This window comes from Bos indicus, chromosome 10 (assembly GCF_029378745.1).
Source record: "Bos indicus isolate NIAB-ARS_2022 breed Sahiwal x Tharparkar chromosome 10, NIAB-ARS_B.indTharparkar_mat_pri_1.0, whole genome shotgun sequence".
Lineage (NCBI taxonomy): Eukaryota > Metazoa > Chordata > Mammalia > Artiodactyla > Bovidae > Bos > Bos indicus.
The window spans coordinates 8,801,865-8,820,525 of record NC_091769.1 but is presented as its reverse complement, the minus strand read 5'-3'; the positions used below and the strand labels follow the sequence as shown (position 1 = coordinate 8,820,525).

Below are 18,661 nucleotides of genomic sequence, written 5' to 3'. Positions count from 1 at the left end.
GGATTTGGGGGCTTTAGTGGGCTTACAACAGACTTTTAATCACCCTTCACTCCCTGTGGTCCCAGTGTGTGAATTTTAATACACTCACTTACATCACAACCCAGGACAAGGTCTGCGTATTTATGACACACCATTGTGTGAGGCTGCTGCCCTCCCCAGCCAGAGTGCCAGATGCCCAGGGCCTGCATCTGGGGACAAGAGTCGCCACCAACAAGGTAGTTTTCCCGACAATTCTCTACCACATGAAAACATTGTATATAGGTTTGGATTAATATCAACCTATATTTGGGTCAGATGGAAGATGTGAATTTGTTATAAGTCTGTCAGACTGCATGCATCCACTAACCAGTTTTTTTCGCTGAAACTTACTGGTTTGGCAATTCAGTTTTGATTCTTGACTCAGCTCCTCCCTAGGTTCAGATTGATTGATAGAACTCCTCTGGATATTTGTATTATTTCTCCTCATAATCACAAATGTTAAAGATTCACCTGCATATATACCACCCTTTCACAAGCTGGGGCTCTGGGAGGCCTGCACACCTCCCCAAGTTGTTTACAAATATATTTGCATTTTAGTGGGAGGAGGTGTATAGCTTTCATCAGATTCTCAAAGGGATCTGTGACCCCCCTAAGAAAAAATTATTTTAAATACAGGAGTTACCATCAGAGCAAGCCAGGCTGATTAGGAAAGCAGTCATTTTGGACAGCAGTGATTTATCCCCTAATCCTCCTCTTTCAAGCCTCCCACTACCACCAGGCAGACATGGATGTCATTTATCTAGGCAATTTGCCTCACCTTGCATTCCTCTTTTAAAATGGGAACATTCTATAAAAGGTATTACATTAACTCTTAACACCTAAAATTACTTTCTTCCTCAGGATCCGTGTTCCTGGGTGGAAAAAGAACATTGATTGGGAAGATGGAAGGGTCAGAGCATATTAAAACAGCTGCTTCCCACGTTTACCGCTGCCTCTCTCAGGGCGAAAATGCCTAATGGCCAGTCCACCATGGCTGAAAAACGCAGAGCAGAGCATGCTGGACTGTAAGCTCCACCGGGCCAAGGATCTGACCCTCTGTTCACCTCTCACTCCCCAGGACCCATCACTGACCCTGCCCAGCACATAGTAGGAGCTGGGCAAATATTGGTCAGCAACCGCATCAGTCACTTTGTGTGGAGAGTGTATTTCCTTGTCCAGCTGAGAATGGTTCCAAATGATAAAACCAGGGAGAAAGTTAATAACCTAATTAGAAATATAGATACGGAAGTATCACCACATCTGGACACCAGGAACATGCATGTGTACACACCTTGATGCAAAGAAGGAATGCACTGCTGCTGCTGCTGCTAAGTCACTTCAGTCGTGTCCGACTCTGTGCGACCCCATAGACAGCAGCCCACCAGGCTCCCCCGTCCCTGGGATTCTCCAGGCAAGAACACTGGAGTGGGTTGCCATTTCCTTCTCCAATGCATGAAAATGAAAAGTGAAAGTGAAGTCACTCAGTCGTGTCCTACTCTTCACGACCCCATGGACTGCAGCCCACCAGGCTCCTCCATCCATGGGATTTTCCAGGCAAGAGCACTGGAGTGGGGTGCCATTGCCTTCTCCATGCATGAAAGTGAAAAGTCAAAGTGAAGTCACTCAGTTGTGTCCGACTGTTAGCGACCCCATGGACTGCAGCCTACCAGGCTCCTCCGCCCATGGGATTTTCCAGGCAAGAGCACTGGAGTGGGGTGCCATGCCTTCTCCGAAGGAATGCACAGGCTGTCCTAAACCTAATACACTGGAAAGATTAGACCTACCCATTTAAGAAATCTTTGGAATAACTTATTCAAGACTTTCTCTTTTCCCCCTAGGAAGTGCTCAAAACAGAGTTGTTGCTTTTTCAGTACTTTAATAAGGTTTGGACAATGACTCGGACAGACTGAGACCCCCAGGGCCATTGCTCGTCAGGACTCGATGCCAGTGAAGGCCCAGTCTTTGCCACGTGCAGACGCGCCCGCGGAGATGCTGCTCTGCCCCGGCACACACCTGCCCGTGTGCTGCTCTCGTGGGGTCAGAGTCACGTCCACCTATGCCCACAGGTTCCATGGACGGCCCCTCGGCCCCCGGTCCAGTCCGGGGCTCCTCGCTCCGACTGGCGCCTCCAGCGACCGTTGTCCTCGGAGTCGTCGGTGCAAACCCTGCTTGCGACGCCGATCGCGGGCGCCCCTGTCCACCGGCGCCGGCCCGACAGAGGCGCGGGCCCGGGGAAGGGGCAGGCCGCGCGGCCGGCGCAGCGCCCCCTGCGGGCCGGGCGGGGGTCGGCCCGGGCGCCCCTCCGGGACGGTGGGGCCGCTGGGCGGCGGCCGCTTCGGGCGGGCGGACCGGGCCGGCAGAGGAGTCGGGCAATTTTGTGACGGCACCATCCACCCAAGCCTCATTACCACCTCTTAATGAGACCCCTTTACTCCGTGACGTGCAACCGCTCCATCTCATTAAGGAAATCGCTCTTCAATGCTGATTATTTTATTTGCAGCCATAATTATATTTCTTTCGGCTAAATCACGGTTTAATCGAGCCCACATGGAGGGCAGCAGCACTAATTACGGCGGGGGATGCGGCGGCGGCGGTGGCGGCGGGCGCGGACCGACTTTGGGGGGGAGGGGGCCTGGGGAGGGGGCGCCCGGGCGGCGGGCGCGGCCGGGGGGCCCGCGGGCGGGGAGGGGCGCGGGCGGGGGGCGGGGGCCCGGGCTCAAACACAACAACTTATTACTTCTAATTCCCCAACTGTCACCAAATCACCTGCACGAAACAAGAATCTAATTTGTTAAGCTGGCATGTCTGCAGATGGAAGATCGATCTTCTCTGTAGATTTCTCTAATTGAGTGAATATAGACGCCCGGAATTAGCCGCGCTCGGGCCGCGGGGAAGGGGGGAGGGAGGGGAGAGGGAGGCAGAGGAGAGAAAGGGGAGAGAGAAAGGGGGAGAAAAGTCTGAGAAAGGGGACTGCAGGATGGAGGCACAGGGAGGGAACGAGAGGAAGGGATGGGAAGGCGGAAAGGCAAGAGAGAGGAAGGAGGGAGAGGGACGCGAGAGGAGAGGGAAGGGAAAAGGGAAGCGAAAGGAGCGAGGGCAGGCCGGCCAAGAGAGGAGAGGGCAGCAAGGAGGAAATCCTCCTGGACGACGGCTCCATCCCCCTAGAATTTTATCGCCCCCCTCCCCACCCCCCAAGTGCACTGTAGCGGGGGAAGCCCGGCGCCCGCGCTGGTCTCAGGCCGGGGCCGAGTTGCTGGCGGAAAGAAGGAGGTTGGGATAGTGGGGCCCGGCGGGGAGCGAGCGCGGAGGTGGGGGCGCCGGCGGCGCCAAGAATGGCTTACAGAATCACATTTGTTTTTCTTGTGATTTTATTAAAAGTCACTCCTCATCTCCAGAATGCGTGAAAATATCTACTTTCCACTCAGATACACCGCATTAACTTGTTGGAGGCGAATTTGTTTGTTTGTCTATTTTATTTATTTGCTAGATAAGATTGATGCAGTCTTATTAGCGCTATATCTAGTTATAGAAAGAGATAAGGATGAGATGTTTTTCTTTTTATTCCAATTACTAGCCTTGTCACCTAACTGAATAGCTGATATATGATTATTCATCCTGAGTAAATAGAAATCAGAAAAGCAGCGAACTTAACACATAACAAAATCTCTATGTCACTTATTATATTCCGTGTGGCTAATTGGGGCCATTAAAATTGCAGGGCTAAATAAAGGCGGGATAGAGGAGATACGGAGTCAGGCGGGCGGGACTGATCCGTCATTGTTTTGTGCCGAGTGTTCTGCGTTGAGGACTGCGAATGTTAGTTGTTGGAAGGCAGAGATTGAAACAATAAGCAAGGGACCCACTCCAGCGCCCACGAAGAGTCATCAGGTGGACTGCATGGCTGTAGTTTGCAAACTCGAATGTATGGGAAACTTAACTGCGGTGGAAAAAATATATATATGTTGAGGTCGAGTATCGCCACGGGCTTCTGGGAAGGGTAGGAAACCAGACTCTGGCGGCGGGTTTTCGCTCCTCCGCCCCCTTGGCACAACCCCGAGATTTCGGGTGCGCAGGCAATGGACACAGACTGCTCGCACAAACGCCCGCACAAGTACACGCGTCACGCTCACGCAGCTCCGGCTCCCTGCGCCTAAATAATAATAATAAATAAAGTCTAGAGTGTGGATCTTTGGCTTCTAGCTTCTGAGCTGGAGCAAGGATTTTTTTTGGCCACGAGCTCCGCGGCGACATCAGTGGGAAAAAACCCTGGCTGAGAGAGGCCGGGAGTCCCTGCTCTCCCAAAGCAGAAAGGACTGGAGGATGCACTTGGGGGCCGGGCCCAGACCTGTTCGGCTAGGGGTTGAAGGAGCGCATTTAGCCCCTGGAGAAAGAACCGAGGACAAACCGAGGGCCCTTTCCCAGCGGCCGGACAGGAGTGCTGAAAGCCTCTTTGGCTATGGCCTCTTTTGCTGGGGACCTCGATAGTGTTCTTTTATGCAAAGAAGTGTGGAAGCACCTGTCACCCCTTCCCAGACACTTGGCGGCCCTCCCAGGTCCTTTTCCTTCCACTCACCCCATCCTCCCATCGACTGCCCCCAGATGAGACATACATCCAGCCCTCCTAAACCGTAGTGTGCGCCACTGACCCCTTTCCGGGACGGGGTGGGGTGGTAAGGCTGAGTCCTGGGGAATTTGAAAGTTGTGGGAGAAAGTGGTTACCCTTCTTTCCAGCGCAGTGGACTTGAGACCTTTCTGTTTTTTTCCTCGGGTATTTGCCCCCCACTCTTTATTCTGTTTGAAGTTTTAAGGTAGAACGCCATCTGACTCGCCATCGCGCTTGGGTTATTGCATATCTGGAAAAGTAAACAGGATTGTTCAAGTCACTTGATTTGTTTTCTGTAAGCAAATAATACCCAAAAGCATGGCTGTAATTTACCACGAATTAAAATTGATTCTTTTCATCAGGCAAGAAAATAGGAAAATGTGAGATCGTTAATTATTGAGGGAGGCGCTCCTCATTAAAGGGAACAATGTTACAATTCAGCATTTAATAGCAGGAATGTGAATAATAACGCGCCGTATTTCAGCCCACTGTCTGCAAAAAAAAGAGAGAGTAGTTTACAAACAGCCCAAGCAACCGAAAGTTACATTTAATAAACACCCAAGGCTTCTGTAAGTGGAAAAAGCAATTAGGGCTCTGGGCACACTACCCATTTCTTCAGGAGCATCTGGTATATATTTTTATTCTCTCTCTCTAGGTCTCTACAAAGGATTCGCAATGAACGCGGAAATATAATTAGAGAGAAAATCAGAATTACAAACCCAATCAGCATAAATCCATCATTAAAGCACTTGCTGCCTGGATCTCCCATACCATCCCACTCCTCTATCCAGTCACACTCTATTCCTAAATCTTGCTCTGGACCAGGATGGGAAAGCAGAAGGAAAGGCACCAATTTTGTAGTTGCTGCATTGGTAGTTTACATAATCAACCTTTGAGGTTTTGTTTTCTTAAATATATACACACACACATATCCCTGAAAACCACCTTCTTTCAAAACTACAAAGTTCTCTGGTTGTGTCCCAGCGCGTGGCCCAGCGAGAGCTGGATTGGATTCCCTGGCCTTTAAATGCTCTTTGTGCTTCGTTAAAAAGAAGAAGCGGGGAAAAAAAAGAAAGAAAAAAATGATTTCCCTGTGCATCGCCCCTTGGCAGGCTCTTGTACAAAATTCAATCTCTATTTTTTATGAGAAGTAAACTGTCTAAATAAATTTTATTAGGGGCAACCAATATATTTTCTGGTAGTTCCCTTTGTTCCACTTCTACGTGTGTGTAACAATCTAAAACCTATTTATTGAGGAAAAATCACTGGATCCGTCATAGAAAATCCTTTTACTTTGCTTTGAAGTGATTTCTGAAGACATTCTTGTCATTCCGAAGATTTGGGGGCCATTGGGCTAAAGCCTCGCCTTGTTAGGGACTTCAGTTCCCATGATCATGTGGGAAATGCCTTAAATTATCAATAGCAATGGGCCTGACCGGCACTTTCCCGGCTGCCCGAGGAACGTGGGAAGATGACGGAGAATAAAACTCTGGTAAATACATCTCAGGAGCTGCCCAGGTGGATTCAGACATTGGCCAAACGAAACGAGCTGCAGAGAGGGAACCGAGAGCGGGGGCGAGCATTTTACGTCCAGACTATTGTCATTTTCCTCGCCACGCCTGCTGGCAGCCGACTGCTGACTCGCCGGTCAGCCCCAGCTTGTTCCCTCCCCACCTCGACGCCCCCACACCATCCAGTCACCCCCTCCCACTCTCAGATTTCCCTTTCTTTTTTTTTTCTCGCCTTTCCTTTTTCCCTCTCCCCCCAACCCCCACCATCAGATGCTTATGCTCTGAAGTCTTGGAAGAAATGATTTAGTTTGTTTATACTGCTATAAAAATCAAGACCAATAGAAAAGTCATAAAATGAAGCGGGCTATCAATCACGCCGCAACATTGTTATTCAGCGGTTACTAACAGAGATGGATAATCCTTTGATTTCGTCCCATTGTTATTACTCTGATGTGTCTTCACATTAACTGTTACACATTTATTTATCGACCTGAAAGATGCAACAAAACAGAATATACGAGCGTGTGCGTGTGGGAGAAAGCTGCACGACCCGCGGCTGTTCTGGGCGGCTGTGGGACGAGGCCCCGAGCGCCGCTGTGCACACCTGTGTAGGGCCCGCGCCCTCTCCTGCCTCCCCAGGTGGCAGCTTCTCCTCCCGCCCCCAGGCAGGGTGCGGAGCCGCGGGGTGCCGGCTTCCGAGGACCCGCCGGTGTGTAGGAGCGGGGTGCCTCCGCCAGGCCTCGTCCCTAACTCTGACACTTCTGCCCACCTCTGCCCCCGCGTCCTCGGCCACCCCCGAGCCCCACCCAGGTGGGCACAAACCCCCTCCCAGTCCCCGGGGACGTGCTGCCAGGTGCGCATTCGGGAGCCGGGTCCAGGGAGCTAGTCGCCGGGTTCCGGGCCGCTAGCCTCCCTCTTAGAGCGCGCGCCAGGCTCTGTAGCTTCTAAATTTGGCGTTTCGTTGGGGAAGGGGAAGCTTTTATAGAAAGGACTCTGCTTTAGGTCTAGGTATTCGCCTCTCAAACAAAGCTTTTCTAGAAAGGACTTTAGGCAAAAGGCGAACACCCTCGCGGCCCCTAATCGCGCCGCCGCAGCTCGGGCTCCGCCAAGCCGCAGCCCGCGGTCCCGGCGCCCCAGTCCCGTTTAGGCCTCTTTGGCAGCAGCTTCCGCGACGATCGCGGAAGCTCGGCCCGGCCCCGAGCTTCCGGAGAAGCGATCTCCGCTGCTCGGAAGGAACCGATGTGGCTGATGCCCGACACTCACACTTGTGTGTGGATGTGCGCGCGCGCGCACGTGTGTGTGTGCATGGGAGGAGTGGAATGGGCTGCAGGAGAGAAGAGAAAGCAAAACTGCCCCAGAGTTCGCCTTGCAGCCTCCTTTGTCTACTTGCTCGGTCCCTGTCATACACATAGCTAAGGACACAAGCGCGCGCAACCGCAAGCGCGCGCGCGCGCACACACACACACGCGCGCGCGCGCACACACAATTCCTCTCGCATCTGCTCTCAGGCAGCATTTCCAATGTTTTGTGTAAGTCAATTGGACGGCGAACAAAAAAAGCCATTTGCTCGGTATTATTTAAAACAGACTTCATAGGGCCACCCTTTTGTGGAAGCTTTATTTGCACTAAATGAATAATCTTAATTGCATCACTCTCGAATTAAAAATCAATGTTAATCAAGTTGAGAGTAGTAAATATCAGTTTTCATTGTGCCTGGGAAGAGGGCATTTTTCTTGTGTTGCAAATAAAACTACAAGTCAAATAACTTTAAAAGGGCATTATGTTCTGCTACAAATACAATTGAAACGGATTGTTTAGGAGCAGATCAGAAACGGTACAGAATTTTGCACTTAATTTCCTCAGTTATCATTTACAATAAGAACCTCTGGTCTTGACAGCCAAGTCTAAACAGTAGTAAATTAGTACAAATTTATACTGATTTTACTCTAATAATAGTAATAAAAGCTTATAGATTTGGCACTAATTACATAAATGCCTAATGATCTTGAAAATTACTCTGGTTAGAAATATATTACTAATCTAAACTTTGTTGTTGGCTGGCTCTGAAAAATCAGAACATTAGAAATGGTTCGCTTCACTTGTGCAAAGCACTTTAAATTGTTCAAGGAGTTTAACACATTCGAGAGGAAAATAAAGAGCATTTAATTTTATTTACAGCCTAAAGTGGAGTTGGGAGACGTACTGAACTTAGAAACTTTGACCAAAGGAGCAGGTTGTGGGCCAGGATGCCAGCGTAGGCTGGCTGAGAAGCTGGATCCGGGCGTAGGAGGTGCAAAGTGCAAAAAAGACACCACGCTCGGGTCCACGAAGTAGACCTCGGGGCCTGGAAGAGCGGAGGGCGGGCGGGCGCGGGGCGGGGTGGGGAGAGGGGCGGAGGAGGAAGTCGGGTACTGTTGTGCGCTCAAGCCATGACCCGAAAATGGGATTCTGTAGGCCCGGGGTCCCAGCCAGGGCGTCTGGACAGTAGGTGCAGGCCTGCTGGGCGGCAGCGAAGTATAGGCGCGGTCTGGAGGGCGCCGTGCCTTGTTGTGCTCGGATTGTCAGGCCTGCGCCAGCAGCAGGCCACTGTTGCCCAGCGCGCAGGCCAGGGCTACTCCCGGGTCACCAAGGGGTTATGCCCTGCTCTGTCCCCTGCCCTACCTCTGCCCCCGGGAAGATCCTAGCTCAGAGGCACAGAGCTGCGCCTTTGGAGCGACCTGGGCGGGACCAGAAGGAAAGGTGTGCCTGGAGAAAAATCTCAGGGAAAAACTACCGTAGGTCGGGCCCAGAAGCGAGGCCGAGGCGGCCGCCGCTGCTTTAGCAGCTGCTCGGGGCTGGAGCAGCCCGGGCTGCGGCCGCCGCCTCCTCGGGCGGGCGCGGGCGGGCGGGCGGAGTGGGGGACTCTCCGGGCGCTGACATTTGCAGGCTGCCCTCCTGATTGGTCCCCTCGCCGAGCTGCTCACGGGTTCATTCAACTGTTAAGCACCTCCCCGTCTCTCTAAAGGACATTATAATGCAAGAAGCCCCCTTTTTAACCACAAACCGAATTTTCTTTCATTTAGGTGATCTATATATATCTATATCGTATAGCTTATAGCTTATATCTATTTTAAATAACTTAAAGCCGCTAAAATTTGGGGGGGAACAGCTTTCGCCCTGGAGCGGTGCGCGATGCTGTCTCACGCCGACCTCCTGGACGCCAGGCTAGGTGAGTGCGCGCCTCTCGCCCGGGCAGCCAGGAGAAGCCCGGGCAGGAAATTGTCAATTTGTTCCTTATTTTACCTTAATGTGCCCTAAATGGACTAATTTCTTTAAAAGTAATTGTGCTGCATTAAAGTTTAATTTAATTTAACATCGTCTTAAAAAAAAAATCTATAGAATATGTAGATTCAAAGGAATTGGGTGATGTTACTTTTTGTTTTTCTTATTTTTTCACTTCCTCCCTCCCCCTTATTATTGTTTTTATTTTTTTGAAGGGGCGATCTACCCCGTGATAATTTGTTTGGAGGCGTTTTTTTTTTTTTTTTTTTTTCTCTCTCTCTCTCTCTCTTTTCCCCTCCTGTTTACCTTAATTTCAGATTTCTTTCTTATCTTTTTCCCTCTCTTTCTCTCTCCCCATACCTGTTTCTGCTCCTCGTTTAACTATGGTTGAATTTGTAAAACTCAGTCTTAAAGGAGAAGCCACTGCAATAGAAGCAATTTACTAAGTGTACTCACTGAGAAAGGAGAAAAGCCAGATTCATCCTCGCAGGCATCCGGCCTGCAAAGGGAGTCGGCATTGCCAATCAATGGCTGAGAGGAACGCACCTTTTATATCTCCGGAAAGAAAAGTTGAATTCTCTAAAGTTTGATTCACTGTTATGTCTAGAGACTTTACTTGAGTTTTCTTAAAGATGTCTGGGTTACTGGGCTCTGGGTTTCCGGTTTGGGAATCTTTGGTGATGGATGTGACTCCATTTTCCAAACACTTTCTCTGATTTGAGGGGGAGGCGGAGCTGATTTGGGTTGATTTCAGGGGGTGGAAAGCTTGGAAACTTATTCATTTTCCGAAAGTGAGAGGGAATCGGCTGAGGGTCAGAGGTAGAGTTTCTCAGGCTGCCTAAGCGCAGGTGGGGCAGCAACGGAGAAAATTGTTTAATTTTCTTTCTTTTCTTCCCCCCTCCCCCCACCCCCCGCTCGGTTCTAGGATAAGCTCTGGAGTTCCTAGAACGCCGTGGGGGTACGGTTCATGAAAGGGTCTCCGAGGCATGTTTCATTGCCGGGACTAGGAATGTTTCATTGTGGGAGAGACGAAAGCATGTGTTGTTTACTAAGGGACCCCGCTGCGGAGAGAAGGGAAAAGGCCGGGAGACGGTCTTGCAACCTGGCAGTCCAGATCCTGGGGCCCCAGGCTGAGCACCCCGGGAGATTGCTCCGTAGGGCGACCGTGGGCGCAGAGGGAGCCGAGCACGGGGCTGGAAAAGGACCACGCGGGGCGTACAGTCCCTCCTGGAATGGCCAGAGCAGTAGTGACCGCCATCCCCTTGCCTCCTCAGGTATGAAAGATGCCGCCGAGCTTCTGGGCCACCGGGAGGCGGTGAAGTGTAGGCTGGGCGTAGGGGGCTCTGACCCCGGGGGCCACCCGGGGGACTTAGCGCCCAACTCCGACCCAGTCGAGGGAGCCACTCTGCTGCCTGGGGAGGACATCACCACAGTGGTCTCTACGCCGGCCTCGCTGGCGGTGAGCGCTAAGGACCCGGACAAGCAGCCGGGGCCCCAGGGCGGCCCGAACCCCAGCCAAGCTGGTCAGCAGCAGGGCCAACAGAAGCAAAAGCGCCATCGGACGCGCTTCACCCCTGCTCAGCTCAACGAACTGGAGAGGAGCTTCGCCAAGACTCACTACCCCGACATCTTCATGCGGGAGGAGCTGGCACTTCGTATTGGGCTGACCGAGTCCCGAGTGCAGGTACGCTGGGCTTGGGCGCCAGGGAAGAAGACAAGGAGGGCGTGGGAGGAATTAGGCAAAGGAAGCAGGGTCTTTTCTTCCCTTTCAGGGATCCTGGGCTAAGCTTTCCTGGGTGAAGTTAGCTCCTCTGCCCGCGAATTGGCCCCATCGATGGGCAGACAGTGCCCCCATCTCCTGCCAGTATAACCACATTTCCGCGGAAACTCCTCCAAAGCGAAGCCGGCGTCATTCGATTGCTAGGTCTCTTCCTTCCTCCCGAGAAGGAAATCTGCGGGTCTTCCACCTTCCGTGTCTCCTAGGCGGCGTTTTAACCCCCGCAGGCAATTCCACCCCAGCTCCCGTTATAGACAAGTATGTCATTACCCCCTAATGAGTTTGTGTCGTGTCTGGATAAATGGGAGAATGCATCATACAATACAGAAAACACGAAAAAGGAGAAAATAAGGCGAAGTGGGCGCCTTTCAGAAAAGATCCACACCTGGGTTTTCCTGCATATCACACTCCTGCCGCGCTCAGGCAAAATACCCTCTAGCTTCGATGCTTATAAAGGCTTCGAATCTGGTGGCCTACCAATGCGCTGGGGGAGCTGGAGCGATCCCCCATAGCCTGAGTCCTGGTTTCCCCTAAAGTAACTTGGGCAGTGTGGGGGGGTGGGGGAGGAGGGAGGGGGCAGGAAATAAGGGCTTTCTGGCATAGCTACCCGATTTGAAGAAAGGACACTTAGGTCAGAAAAGATTGAACAGTAGTAAACAAAATCATTACTGACCCCTTGTTGTTTCTGGTCCAACCACCCTCCAAGTTGTAAATTATATATAACTTACAAAGCACACCTGTAACTTTTCTGAAAATTGGGGTATAAAAGTATAAGTCCGATGAATCTCAGATTTTTTCCACTTTTTAGAAGAATGAAAACATTATATCAAATATTTTATGGATAGGTGCTGGAGGTGAAATTCCAAGAGGGGCGGTTAGACTTGAGCTATCCAGGGTGCTGAAAACCTTTCTAGCCTGTCCTCGACAGGGTCTTTTCTGTTCCTTATCCTGTGTCAATCTCAGCTCTAGCTGCTATCAAAAATGTTAAAGATCTCCGTTTTACAAATTTTAAACATCAAAGTTTAAAGGTCTCAGTTACTTTACATTTGATCTAAAAGTCAAAAGTGTTCATAATCACAGTGTTGAATTTTTCTGTCTCCATTCAGCATTTTAAAGACTGTCTAACCTTCTGTTTTAAACAGTCAGCAAATAAATGTCATTGGGGACTTAAGGTGGTCAAATTAATAAAGGGTATAACACACTATATTAACATTTTTACTCAGTGTAAATCTGGTGGTTTCTTTAGTGAACTCTGGAAGCCCTGAACCATGGGCCATTGAAATTAAGCATCAGAGGCACGTTAATTGCATTGTACAGATATATATTATTAGTGCTCTTAAGCTTTTTTTTAAAAAACTTGCTCCTCTTTTAAATCTGAAATTGAGTTCATACCTTAACAGAAATATACAATTTCAATATTTTCATTACTGTTACTGATAGTATTGGCTTGTTAAAATCCTGTCGGTTCAAAATTCATACATTTTTTTCACTCAAGAGAAATACTATATAATAATTTTTAAGGACTAAAATGCTGTTGCTTAACCTAGGCTTACTAGTAATTAGTTTGAATTAAAATATAACTTAGAATCACAAATAAAATATAATTGGACAACTGACTTTATGAAAAAAGAAAATGAGGTCTATTAAACTTTATTAGGTCTTCCAAAGGTTAATGGCAGTGATTCTTTTAATATAAGAAGTTATAAATGAAATAAAGCACAAACTATGTAATAGAAACAGTTATTTTTAAGAAGTACACAAAAGAATAATCAAGAAGGATAGAGACAGAGTACTTTAATTCTTCTAGCATAATGTTCAACCAAAGATAACAGCTTGATGCTGCTGATAGGAAAAATTTAATAGAATGGTAATTTCAATATTTTTAAAAATAATGTTCCATAGTTTAAAAAGTAATCAGATCAACATAACCTTCTTAATTAACATTTCAAAATGATTAACATTATGTAATGTAATGCAAAAATAATTTATGTAAAATGTATTTACTTCGCAATTCACTGTATCTTTGCTCCTTGACCAAATTCAAATTAAGTAGTAATTGGTTTATGTTCTTATATGATGAGTACTTCATAGTTTTCTTTATAGTTAACAGATTGCCACAAATTCTTTTCAGTATGTGGGCCACTGCTCTGATTAAAAATGATCTAAACATTTAATTTATTGCAATTGTATGTTTTTAAAGATACTTTTTGATTCTAGACTAAATGATCCAATATACTTATTTTTATCTATATCTGCCATATATCATCCTTTTAAGTATTTATTAAAGCACCTCTACTCACACGGAGGCCAATTCCATGTCTGATATCGCTCCTCTTTTCTGGCTAGTGTAATAAAACCATTCCTTTTATAGCATGCCATTATTAGAAACCAATTTCAGAATTATTTATAACCTGGAATGGCTTATTAAGCAGCAATGCGAGAATCATGCAAATTACGCGATCAAATGCAATATAATAAGCATAATCATTAGTCTCTAGCACGGATTAATTAACTTTCAATATTTTATTTACATAAAAACCAAATCAGTGAAATAACTTCTGCACAGTCAGGCTTGCCTTTCAATATTTTATACGAACAAAAATAATGTGCTGTAATTCCATTGACCGTGTCCCCCAGAATGGCCCTGTCACCTGCCACATCTTAATAGGGGGACAAGCCGAGAGTATTTTCTAGTTTTCTAATGGAATGAGAAATTGCATTTTCTTCCTCTCCCAGCACTATTAAAGTGTAATGAATTCGGCCCAGAGTTCACGGCTGGCTGATCGAAATGAACCTGAGATCTAGGCTTTAATACAGCTCCCCAGATTTCCTCCCAAATCTTCACATTAATCATTTGCTGGATTCCAATGAGATCTTCATAAAGCATTTGCTTCGAGGGTGGGGGGAAAGTAATATTCTCTCTTTCTCCTCTCTTTCTCTATTTCTGAGCCATTTATAGGTGGGGAATTAAACGGGCTATATATTTTAAAATACATTTACAGTATGTCTATATTACTGTAACAGCAGATATCATGAAAGTGGATTTTTAAATTCCAACCTCCATTAGATTCTCACTGTTGTATTAAGCATCTTCTGAGAAGAGCTGCATTTCAAACTGAGTACAAAGTTGGCTGTGGCTGCGGTTAATATATTTCCTGGAGTTGTCATCTGTGCATTCTCAAAATCTCCCTTAGGTTTTACCTGCATTTTAATCCGTCATGCTCTAGTTTTCAAGTGGAAACATTCACATTTTAAAAACATATGCATCATACCTTGGAACGGAGGTGCTCAGACCCCATGCAGATTTTTTTTCCCCAATCCCAGTAAGCCATGAAACATAAAAAATTTTGTAGCCATCATTTGACTACTAACCCTCAAACATAATTGAGCACAATTTTTTGATTATTTCTACAATATTTAGTTCTTCAACAGCTGTTCTTTTCCACTTGTGCCTGAGATTCAGAAATCTTTCTGGCAGGCATGTTTTCTACTGAGATTCTTCTGGGCAATTCCTCCCCACTTTCTTCTGTTTCTTTCCCCACTCTCCACACCATGCCCACCGCAAACAGTCAGACATTTCAGAAGTCACTGACATTTGCAGGGTTCTGGGAACCGGTCTTTAATCTATAGATACCTTTTGAAATATATCTGGGTGCAGAATGTGAGGTATGCGGACCATTTTGGTCACAGACACTGTCCTGTCTAGGGCTCCACCTGGTCCAGCCTTGAATGGATAATGCAAAGCGACCTGTGGCAGTCAGTCTCCTAGAGGTGCTTTCCTGGGCTCCTGTGGGTTACTCTCTGCTAACAGCTCAATCCTCGGCCTGCTGCCGCATTGATCCCAGTCTCTATCTAGGGCCCTGCTGCCTCATTTAATCCACTGCGCCACCAGCTCGAGGGGTTTTAACAGGGAAAGGACCCTGCATCTTTACCCAATCTGGACACTACAGTAGGCAAAAACATGGAAAATGACGTAGAAACCAGAAGAGATGAAGTGGTGGGTGATGATGCATGTATGGTAGAAAAGCCAGGGCCAGCCCAAAGGCTGAAAAGAATTCTAGATTGCAGGGCTGTTCATATTGGTAAATGGAGAGTGTAGCTCCACTTGCTTGGGCGTGTATAACTGGTTTACTGGGAAAGGGGATCAGGTACTCCCATACTTGTGATAGTTTGCAGAATAAACACTAAAGAGTTTGGATTAACGCATGACCTTACAGTGGTCAAGTTGCATTGACCAAATTAAATTATGAGAAAATTCAATCAGTACCTAAGCTGTGTCCCACATCATTTATATTTATGCATATAAACCTCCAGCTGACTATATGTTGAACTGCAAGCCTGCCAAATGGACAGGCTGGCTTAAAAAAAGAAAAATCAAATTTAAACATGGGGTGAGGGGAAGTTTTCCTGGTCAGGCAGTTTACTTGATGTCTTTTGGGAAGAACCTTTCCTTCCCCTGTGGTAGTGAATTTGACATTGACAGGCAAATTTGTCTTATAAAGTCAACTTTCAGGGTCTACTGTTAAGAAAAAACTAATAAGATTATTTTCATTTGGAGTATATTTTATCAAACACATCTCCTTTAAAAAGACATCTGGGTTTGTCTGAGCAAAATTAAATTTGATTCATAGGTAGTGTGAGCTTTAAACTTGACTTCCTTTGGTTTGTAGTAGTCAGAAGATTTGCTTTTAATTTATAGATGAAATGAGGCGGGGTGGGGGTGGGGTTGAGGGAACTGGAGGCTTTGTTATTTGGGATCCTCAGTAAATTCTTGGAAATAATAGATTTGAAAGCCCTGAGGCTTAGGGCTCTAGCAGCGGGTTCCAGCACACCTGCACAACCCAGATAAAGGTACCCTTAGAGGGGCTTGAGCACGAGGCACGGACTTGCGGCAGTAGTACCAGTCGCTACGAATCAGAAGTCACTGTGGTGACCCAAACTACACCGTAGCTCAGTGGCGCTTGCTTTCCCACATGGATCACTATGTTAAGCTCTCCGCTCCGTCATCCGTGGCGTTAGGGGTTTTCTTTTGTCTTTCGATTTTGAAACCGGCTTTGTCATCCACAGCTCTTCATCAATTTCCAAATTTCCAGCGTTTCTGAAAATTCTATACCCCATCATTGTTAATGGCACGCTATTAGGCCACACGGGTACACATGTTTATCTTCATTTGTACACCTGTGGGTCCAGGTTTGACAACATGCCTGCCTGCAGACCCAGTGCGTCTGAGCGGCTCGCAGAATGTGCCGGCGCGCAGGGGCGTGGTGAATACTGCGTGTGGTGTCTGTCTGCTCGGTGTGTAAGTGCTCCCAGGCACGGTCACTCAGTTCTCCTGGAGTTGGCGCCCGGTGGAGGCCCGGGGCGCCGGTTGCCTAGGGCTGGTGGAGAACCAGGGTCCCCGGCGTTGTGTGGGGGCGCGCCGGGCCGATGGCACGTGTTCGGCCTGGGGCCGAGGGGGTGGACCTGCCGCGGGTTTCTCGGGCTCGGGCCCCCGACGCTCCTGGCCGGCCCGCGGGCTAACAGCGCCCTGTGTGTTTCCCCACCCCCGTCCGCTCCAGGTCTGGTTCCAGAACCGGCGCGCTAAGTGGAAGAAGCGCAAGAAGACCACCAACGTGTTCCGCGCGCCGGGCACGCTGCTGCCCACGCCAGGCCTGCCCCAGTTCCCGTCGGCTGCCGCCGCCGCCGCCGCCGCCATGGGCGACAGCCTGTGCTCTTTCCATGCCAACGACACCCGCTGGGCGGCGGCCGCCATGCCGGGCGTGTCGCAGCTGCCGCTGCCGCCGGCGCTGGGCAGGCAGCAAGCCATGGCGCAGTCGCTGTCCCAGTGCAGCCTGGCGGCCGGGCCGCCGCCCAACTCCATGGGCCTGTCCAACAGCTTGGCGGGCTCCAATGGCGCGGGGCTGCAGTCGCATCTCTACCAGCCCGCCTTTCCCGGCATGGTGCCCGCCTCCCTCCCCGGCCCCAGCAACGTCTCCGGCTCGCCCCAGCTCTGCAGCTCCCCGGACAGCAGCGACGTGTGGCGGGGCACCAGCATCGCCTCCCTCCGCCGCAAGGCGCTAGAGCACACAGTCTCCATGAGCTTCACTTAATACCGCCGCGCCCGGCCCGCTCCGCCCCCTGCACCGCCCCCCGGTCCGCCCCGAGGCCCCGGCGGCGCGCGCCCGGGCCCCCCGCTCCCTGCCCCGGCCCTCGCCCGGGCGCCCTGCCCCGTTCTCCCGCCGCGGCCCCAGCCCCGGCGCCCTGCTCCCTCCCCGCCCGGCCTCCACCACGTCTCGTCCGGCCCTTCCTTCCCTCGGTCCTCCACTCTCCCGGGCTCACCCCGAGCCTCGGCCCGCGAGGCCTCCCTCCCGCCTGATTCCGCTCCCCGCACCCTCCCCGCCGCACCCCACCCGCCTCACCTGGCCCCTCCCTCCGCCCAGTCGCGAGCGCCCGGCCCCACGCCTCCCCGCGCCCCGCCGCCTCCCGGCCCGCACTCGCCGTGCTCGCGCCCTCCGCCTGGCCTTCCGACGGGCGGCTGGCCCACCCACACCTTCTCCACGACGCCTGCGGCCCCCTCGCCCCGCGCCTCGCCCCCGGTCCCTTCTTGCCCAGCTCCTCACGCCCCCGCCTCCCGCGCCCTGCCGAAAGCATCCTTCCCGCCATTTTACTTAGCAGGGAGTAGACTCAGGATCTGAAATCAGACACCAGTGGACTGGTTTGTGGGCAGAAACACACACACCCGCACTCTCGCTCACTCTCAGACACTACACACGCGCGCGCACACACTCATACACAGTGCACCTAGGTCACACACGGACGTGTTCAAGGGACAGCACAATGTTAGGATTTTTGTCTAAAAGGAGGGCAAGCATCTACTACCAACCGCCTCATCTGAGGGCCTAACTGATTACAATTTGATTTATCCCTGTATTCTTGCACCGAACTCCTTTCTTTCTTCTCCCACTAGCCGTTCCTTGCCTTGTCCATCCAGTCACATACCTGCAGCCGTGTATTGGCTTGCAAGAGAACGTTTCTGTTTCATCTTACTTTTATTTTCTTAAGTACAACTATGTGAGGGTATTGAGGGAAGGCTTCTCAGGAGGAACATGTCAGTGGATTGGGTGGCTGGAGTAGATTAAAGCAGTCATGTGATGAAGAGGTGATCTTACCCATTTTGATAAATGTCTTTATGAGAAAGAAAGAAACACGTAAGAAAATTTTCCTTTTGTAAAAGCAAAAGCCACATCTTTTTTTTCTGGATCCTTCAGGACTGGGGTTGGTTTGCTTCCTTTTTTCCGTTTCTCTCTCCTCGCGCTGCTCTGTGCCCTTGGTTGTTTTTGTGGTCGTCCTGTCTTTCCTCGTGCCCCTCGGCCACTGCCCTGGCCCCTGCCGGCTGCCGAAGGGTGCACTCAGGCATCTACAACCCTGCAACTTTGTACAGAGAAACGCAATCAGCTCTTTCTGCATGTGCTGGTCAAATCCAAACCCAGAGAACAGAAGCGCTTTCGAAGA

General features: G+C 49.7%; 1 protein-coding gene across 1 annotated transcript; it reads left to right on the top strand.

Annotated features, from left to right (window-relative positions):
• The first annotated feature begins 8,883 nt into the window (after nt 1–8,883).
• On the top strand, nt 8,884–17,374 carry OTP (orthopedia homeobox). The gene is made up of 3 exons (XM_070796771.1): nt 8,884–9,340; nt 10,668–11,077; nt 16,729–17,374. The coding sequence occupies exons 1-3, from the start codon at nt 9,304–9,306 to the stop codon at nt 17,257–17,259; spliced, it is 978 nt and encodes a 325-aa protein (XP_070652872.1). The 5' UTR covers nt 8,884–9,303; the 3' UTR covers nt 17,260–17,374.
• Nucleotides 17,375–18,661: the final 1,287 nt, after the last annotated feature.